This window comes from Pelobates fuscus, chromosome 9, assembly GCF_036172605.1.
Source record: "Pelobates fuscus isolate aPelFus1 chromosome 9, aPelFus1.pri, whole genome shotgun sequence".
Classification (NCBI taxonomy): domain Eukaryota; kingdom Metazoa; phylum Chordata; class Amphibia; order Anura; family Pelobatidae; genus Pelobates; species Pelobates fuscus.
Genome location: NC_086325.1, coordinates 5,353,078 through 5,362,087, shown reverse-complemented (window position 1 = coordinate 5,362,087; position 9,010 = coordinate 5,353,078). Strand labels below are relative to the sequence as shown.

Genomic DNA, 9,010 nt, shown 5'->3' with positions numbered 1-9,010 from the left:
GGGATACAGCTATTTACTAACCCTTTATATCTGGGATACAGCTATTTACTAACCCTGTATATCTGGGATATAGCTCTTTACTAACCCTGTATATCTGGGATAGAGCTATTTACTAACCCTGTATATCTGGGATACAGCTATTTACTAACCATGTATATCTGGGATACAGCTATTTGCTAACCCTGTATATCTGGGATACAGCTATTTACTAACCCTGTATATCTGGGATATAGCTCTTTACTAACCCTGTATATCTGGGATATAGCTATTTACTAACCCTGTATATCTGGGATATAGCTATTTACTAACCCTGTATATCTGGGATACAGCTATTTACTAACCCTGTATATCTGGGATATAGCTATTTACTAACCCTGCATATCTGGGATATAGCTCTTTACTAACCCTGTATATCTGGGATACAGCTATTTACTAACCCTGTATATCTGGGATATAGCTATTTACTAACCCTGTATATCTGGGATACAGCTATTTACTAACCCTGTATATCTGGGATACAGCTATTTACTAACCCTGTATATCTGGGATACAGCTAGTTACTAACCCTGTATATCTGGGATACAGCTATTTACTAACCCTGTATATCTGGGATATAGCTATTTACTAACCCTGTATATCTGGGATATAGCTCTTTACTAACCCTGTATATCTGGGATATAGCTATTTACTAACCCTGTATATCTGGGATACAGCTATTTACTAACCCTGTATATCTGGGATACAGCTATTTACTAACCCTGTATATCTGGGATATAGCTATTTACTAACCCTGTATATCTGGGATACAGCTATTTACTAACCCTGTATATCTGGGATACAGCTATTTACTAACCCTGTATATCTGGGATACAGCTATTTACTAACCCTGTATATCTGGGATATAGCTATTTATTAAGCCTTTATATCTGTGATACAGCTATTTACTAACCCTGTATATCTGGGATACAGCTATTTACTAACCCTTTATATCTGGGATACAGCTATTTACTAACCCTGTATATCTGGGATATAGCTCTTTACTAACCCTGTATATCTGGGATAGAGCTATTTACTAACCCTGTATATCTGGGATACAGCTATTTACTAACCCTGTATATCTGGGATACAGCTATTTGCTAACCCTGTATATCTGGGATACAGCTATTTACTAACCCTGTATATCTGGGATATAGCTCTTTACTAACCCTGTATATCTGGGATATAGCTATTTACTAACCCTGTATATCTGGGATATAGCTATTTACTAACCCTGTATATCTGGGATACAGCTATTTACTAACCCTGTATATCTGGGATATAGCTATTTACTAACCCTGCAAATCTGGGATATAGCTCTTTACTAACCCTGTATATCTGGGATACAGCTATTTACTAACCCTGTATATCTGGGATATAGCTATTTACTAACCCTGTATATCTGGGATACAGCTATTTACTAACCCTGTATATCTGGGATATAGCTATTTACTAACCCTGTATATCTGGGATACAGCTAGTTACTAACCCTGTATATCTGGGATATAGCTATTTACTAACCCTGTATATCTGGGATACAGCTATTTACTAACCCTGTATATCTGGGATACAGCTATTTACTAACCCTGTATATCTGGGATATAGCTATTTACTAACCCTGTATATCTGGGATACAGCTATTTACTAACCCTGTATATCTGGGATACAGCTATTTACTAACCCTGTATATCTGGGATACAGCTATTTACTAACCCTGTATATCTGGGATATAGCTATTTACTAAGCCTGTATATCTGGGATACAGCTATTTACTAACCCTGTATATCTGGGATACAGCTATTTACTAACCCTGTATATCTGGGATACAGCTATTTACTAACCCTGTATATCTGGGATATAGCTATTTACTAACCCTGTATATCTGGGATACAGCTATTTACTAACCCTGTATATCTGGGATATAGCTATTTACTAACCCTGTATATCTGGGATACAGCTATTTAGTAACCCTGTATATCTGGGATACAGCTATTTACTAACCCTGTATATCTGGGATATAGCTATTTACTAACCCTGTATATCTGGGATATAGCTATTTACTAACCCTGTATATCTGGGATACAGCTATTTACTAACCCTGTATATCTGGGATATAGCTATTTACTAACCCTGTATATCTGGGATATAGCTATTTACTAACCCTGTATATCTGGGATACAGCTACTTACTAACCCTGTATATCTGGGATACAGCTATTTACTAACCCTGTATATCTGGGATACAGCTATTTACTAACCCTGTATATCTGGGATATAGCTATTTACTAACCCTGTATATCTGGGATATAGCTATTTACTAACCCTGTATATCTGGGATACAGCTACTTACTAACCCTGTATATCTGGGATACAGCTATTTACTAACCCTGTATATCTGGGATACAGCTATTTAGTAACCCTGTATATCTGGGATACAGCTATTTACTAGCCCTGTATATCTCTGCTGTAGCTCAGTTTTTTTACTAATCTACGTTGTAGAGCTGACATCACCTCTCTGTTTTTTAAGCTGTAAATTAATGGGTTTAATATAGGAACAGCAGCTGTGTTAAACAGAGAGAAGAATTTATTGTAATCCAGGCTGTCTTCTGAGATGGGTCTCAGATATTGGAGGACAAAGGTCGTGTAGAGCAGGATGACAACAGTGAGGTGAGAGGAACATGTGTAGAAGGCTTTACGTCTTCCAGTGCTCGAACGGATCTTCAGAATGGTTGCAATGATAAAAACATAAGAAATAAAAGTGAGAAGGAAGGGAGTAAGGCCAAGAAGGAACACACCTTCAATAAAAAATAATGTCTTAAGAACAGACGTATCACTGCATGAAAGTTCCATAACAAGCATGATGTCACAAAAGAAATGATTAATTATATTTCTTCTGTAACAAGTAAACTCTGCCAGTAGGAAAACATGGGGGAGAACTTCCAACATGCTTACAGCCAAACAGACAATGACCAACAGAATACAAATTTTGTGATTCATAATGATTACGTACCGTAATGGATTACAGATTGCCACATAGCGGTCAAAGCTCATGGCTGTAAGGATTAATAATCCTGCATTAACAAAGGTTCCAAAAAAACACATCTGTGTTAGGCATGTAACATATGGAATAGTTCTGTTTTTGGTCACAAACCTAATTAAAACATTATGTAAAACGACTGTGGTAGACGATATATCCAGAATGGACAGGTTGGCCAGGAAGAAGTACATGGGAGTGTGAAGATGATGATCCAGACAGATTAGGAGAAAAACAGTCATGTTACCACCAAGAGTGATGAGATAAAGTAGCAAAACCAGAAGAAAGATTGGAACTTGCAGCTTTGGGTCATCAGAAAGTCCTTTCAAAATGAAATATGCCACCTTGGTGTGATTTGTGTGCTCCATGTAGATAAATACCAGTTGCCTGTCTATAAAAAGATTATAGATGTAAAGAATGATTTTAGAGTAATTACTAAAGTATATTATAATGCTGGATTAATCGACTCGAAATCGAGTTTCTTGAGTTTTCACTTGATTTACACATTCTGGATCCATTGATTGCTTTTCTTCTGCTTTGTTCATTATGAGTGTATTCCCACACTTTAATTACCCAATCAGCTGTTCTCTGGTTTATAGTAAATAAAATGAAATGTAAATTACTGTTATGTTAGTTTAATAGAACAAAACAGAATTTTGCAATTTAAAGTACATAATATATATATATATATATATAAAAAGAAAAACATATAAAGTTTTCTCATTTTAAATTTGGATTTTTATAAAGGTAATAACAAAAACTGTGAAATAACATGGATACATAGTCCACCCATAGCCCACCACCGGTCCCCACCTATTAGCACAGGGTGGGGGCCCTAATTATAAGAGTAAAGGGGGAGGACTTAATGTGCCCCCCGGCCACCACCATTGGGTGATGGGTGAGGGCCCTCATTTTAATAACCATGAGGAGTACCCAGCGTTTACCCCAGCTCCCACCCATAGGCAATGAGGGGTAAATTAATTATAAAATAGGATTATTGACATGATGTTGCCCCCAATCCCTTAGCCACCCCATTAAAAAAAATATTCTACCTACCACTAATTGTAAGGGGGGGAAATTAATTTAATACATGTTAAAAAATATATATACTTACTTACCATCAAGAATCTTCTTTTTTTGTAATTCTTTTTATATTCAGCCTCAAAAAAACCCAAATTGTAAGTAATGGGTTATCATCCTTCTAAAGGCAATGGTTGCAAAGTAAATTCCAGTTTAGTTGGGATAACGATCGGATAAATTATTTGGTTATAAAAATAATGCTGAAGTTAGAAAGATATAGATAGGAAAATTATGAGCTGTTAGTTCACAATCTTTATTTGCAAATAGACAAAATAAAAAAAAAACTAGAGGTATTACTCGTAGTAAGAATAACTATTGCGAAAGCTTATCTGGTCACTAACGTGTTGTTTTTGTTTAGGATGATTTTATTCGGAGTGCCAGGTACTATCTTGGAGAAAATGTAAAAAATATTCCTCTCCTTTATCTGGGAGAATAGGAAACCACGAATAGCATACAATGTGATTTAAAAAGATAGCACTCAATTAGGTTTCCCGGATCTAAACCTACTACACGATGTAACCATGTTTTACTACATTGTTTTGTAGACGCAATTTAAGCTGGGGCAAAGGTGAGAGCAAAGATGGGAATTAAGGCATATATTACTCAGGACACAGTTCTTAACCAGTATATCAAAGATCTAGATTTATCAAACTGGAATAGTAAAGGAATTTCCAGAAGGGGAGATGGTATCTTTTAAAACTTTGATTTGATCTAGCTAATCGAGATATTTTTACTTATCTAAGATTGAAAAACTTCATAGCTTCAAAATAATTTCAAAAACAAAATAACAAATAACAAATTACCAACAAACTTTAAAACTGTTGTCTATAAAGAAATGGGAGAGGGTCATTGAGGTATACAGTCCAATGGAGAAATGGATAGAAGTTTGGACAATGGTTAGGAGAAGTGAACATTCTATAAATCTGCAGGAGGTGTTCTTTAAGTTAATTGATCTTTGGTATATGGTCCCTTGAAATATTAGTACATTTATTAAATTATATAACAGGGGTTGCTGGAGATGCTCACACAGACAAGGTACATTAACGCACATTTGGTGGAAGTGCAAGAAAATTCAGCAACTAAAAATCACTAATAGAAAATGTGTTATCAAAAATATTGCAGGGAAACATTGAGCTTTAACTACAAACCTGGCTTTTTCCATTTAGATCTTCCCACAATAAACAAGCAGAACAAATACTGAGTTATAAATATATTATTGGCGGTTAAAACATGCATTGCCAGAGATTGGCTAAAACCTGACCCACCAGCATGGACCAAAAGACCTAGTCAGACTTCACACCAGGGCAGAATGGAAAACAATGTTACAGTTTGAATGGTAAATCATCTTTATATAAAGAAATGTGGACCCCTTGGTTTGAGTACACTTAAGTGTCATGAAATCCCCTATGGGAGAGTGACTCGACTGAAGAACAAATTTAGGTTTATTGATGATTCCTTGTGAAATTAGAGTTACGTGGTTAAGAAGGAGGAAAGAATAAAATCCTTCATACAAAGATAGATTGCATAGTTGTTAATTCTGGATGTGTGGCTGGATGGGTTATGAACGTGGATTGTAAACAGTTGTATTTCTTTTGTTGTAGATAGCTCCTACTTTGTAAATTATCAAGTTGAATGATGACTTAAGTATTGGAGTGACTCAGAAAGAGAAAAAAGAAAAGCGAAAGAAAACAAAAACATATATATATATATTACAATCCAATGATAATATGTACTATTTACTGTTTGTGTTTTGTAATCAATAAATACAATAAAAATGAATATTAAAAAAGCAAAATTAAAATCCAGAATTCCCAATGCAACTGTTTTTTTTGTGTTTTTTAAAAGCCAGATTACAAAAAAAAAACCTGCAGAAAAGAAAAAAGACAGAATGCATTAAAATGAATCCATCTCTATCTATGGAGGACGTGCTGCAGACTGATCTCTGATAGTGGGGAAAGCCTTTATAGTTTTTCCCATAATATATCAGTTATTGCAATATGACCAATAACTCTATGATTGGTTGGCTAGTATGCCAACCAATCAGAGTGCTCTGACAGCCAAGTCTTGAGAGAAGTCTTACTTCTTTGGAGATTTATCTGTTAGAGTGCTGTGATTATGGCCCACACCAGCTGCAAATGGGTGGAGGCTGGGGGGACACTAAGTCATCCCATCTTTACTATTATAATTAGGCCCCCCATCTGGCCAAACACTAGATCCTATCTACTTTGGTATTATCATTGGGGTCCTCCACCACTAATGGGTAGGGGCTGTGGATCGACACTAAGTATTAGAATAGACCTCTATTGATGTTCCCACAGTATGGGGCCTTTTCCAGCAACTGGGCTGAAATCCTGACCAAATTCAGGCCCATTCGTGACCTAAGTTAAATAATCTGGATATTGTAGAATTCCATACACAATATCTGGATTTTCCAGTCTGAATGGCTCAGTACAGCATCGAATGGTTTTGCCCATTCGGTATGGGGCCATTTAGACTTTAGTGAATTATTATTGCATATTTTATTTTGTAATGGCCATAATAATTCACAGAGCAACTATTTTGGTGTATATGTAAAGTTATATGTATACCAAAATGTGATCAACTAGCAAAAATAAACAATTATCAAGACATGATTTCTTGTGACATTAAATGATTGTGGTTTTACAGAGCCACCATCTCATATGACATAATGTATTACCACAATGTGTCAAACGTCTGCCAATCTGAAAAAATATAATGACTTTGTCAGTCAAGAGGACTAGGATAATTTATAAAGATGTTGACTATTTACAAAGGAATGCAATGGTTTAGATTGAAAACGGTATTGTTGATATTTGTGGATGCTTATTATATCTCGGACAATATAGAACAAATGTTTTTTTAAATTACCTTTTACATTTATTTTGCCAATGTTCTATCACATAATATCATAAAGAATTGATAACTACAAGTGACATGAAAATGTTTTTAAAAAATGCTGAACATTACTATATCAAAGAGAAGAAAAATGCTAAAATATAACTTGTATTAACATCTTTATAAACAATGTATTTTCCATTAAATGACAGTGAGCTATATGCCCATGATATCACTCCAGTGCTGATGTATGAAGTCATAGCCAATTTAATTATCTTTTCTTGTACCATACCAGCATCATGTTAAGTATGATAAATGATGTTTAGGAAACCATTGATAATAGAATGTGATTATTGGCTATTTAAAGCTGTGTTAAGGCAGTTCTGAATCAAATCCTGTCTAGTCATCCTTACTGCCCCTGGGCAAGAAACCAAACAATATGTATCCACCTACCTCAAATGTTCTTAGATTGTACACTTGTTTCCCCTTTCTATAATTGTAAAGCCCTGCAGAATATGTTGCTATATAAATGTGATAATTATCTATCATGCAGCTATCATCAGGATTGAATACGGAATTTCTATTAACTGTAACACTTATTACACCATTCCTTCACCTGGCTACTCAATTCTAATAACACTGTCTCCTCTTACTATAGAACTTTAGGGCACATTACATGATAAGGTCAATCCATCCCTCTAGCATGTCAAGCAGATATTATATTAATAAATATGTTTGTTTCATATTGATATATACAGGTAATACTGCCACTTATGAATGTTCTTTGATTTATGAATATTAAATGCATGCGCAATATTGCAGTATTATAAACTTTGTTCCATTTATTTTTACTTTGCTTCTGTATTTTTTAATTCGTTTGACTATGTTCATTGAATGATACATTTTTTCATTTTTACAGTGAGAGCATTTCTCCTGTTAAAAGTAACAAGGAAATGGCAATGAATCAGTTCTATAAAGAATATTTACGTTAAAAATACATTGGAGAATTATATTCCAAAGATCTAATATATCAGCTCTAATTATGGTAAATGTGCATTTTATTGACAATGAAAGAATGAACGTTGTCACCTTGTCAGTAACTGAAGATTGAGACTTTGAGATCCTGCATTTGGAGACTTATCATCCGAGAGATATATCACAAGTATATACACTGCCTGGTCAAAAAAAAATCGCCACCGCAAAAAAAGGTCACACACTCTAATATTTTGTTTGACCGCCTTTAGCTTTGATTACGGCACACATTCACTGTGGCATTGTTTCGATAAGTTTCTGCATTGTCACAAGATTTATTTCCATCCATTGTTGCATTAATTTTTCACCAAAATCTTGTTTAGATGATGGTTGAGTCTTACCACTGCGCAAATCCATCTCCAGCACATCCCAAAGATTCTCAATGGGGTTAAGGTCTGGACTCTGTGGTAGCCAGTCCATGTGTGAAAATGATGTCTCATGCTCCCTGCCACTCTTTCACAATCTGAGCCCGATGAATCCTGGCACTGTCATCTTGGAATATGCCCGTCCATCAGGGAAGAAAAAATCCATTGATGGAATAACCTGGTCATTCAGTATATTCAGTTAGCCTCACTGATTAGTGGCTTTCTTAAGGCTTCACAGCTGTTCAGTCCCAATCCCTTGAGTTCCCTAGGCATTGTACGTGTAGAAATGCTCTTACTTTCCCTTTTAAACATAGCCTTGAGTTCTACTGTTGTTTTTCTACTATTTGATTTCACCACACGTTAAATCCAGGTGGCGACTTTTATTTTGGCCAGGCATAGTCTAATAACTCTATGTACCTCCCTTTCCTTCTCCTAATGGAACAGCAGAACTTAAAGGACCACTCTAGGCACCCAGACCCCTTCAGCTTAATGAAGTGGTCTGGGTGCCAGGTCCAGCTAGGGTTAACTAATTGTTTTATAAACATAGCAGTTTCAGAGAAACTGCTATGTTTATCAATTAGTTAAGCCTTCCCCTATTTCCTCTAGTG

The 9,010-nt window shown here is 35.5% G+C and overlaps 1 protein-coding gene across 1 annotated transcript; it reads right to left on the bottom strand.

The window, feature by feature from the left end:
* Positions 1 to 2,480: 2,480 nt before the first annotated feature.
* On the bottom strand, positions 2,481 to 3,437 carry LOC134573021 (olfactory receptor 5AR1-like). Its single transcript, XM_063432381.1, has one exon. The coding sequence runs from the start codon at positions 3,435 to 3,437 to the stop codon at positions 2,481 to 2,483; it is 957 nt and encodes a 318-aa protein (XP_063288451.1).
* Positions 3,438 to 9,010: the final 5,573 nt, after the last annotated feature.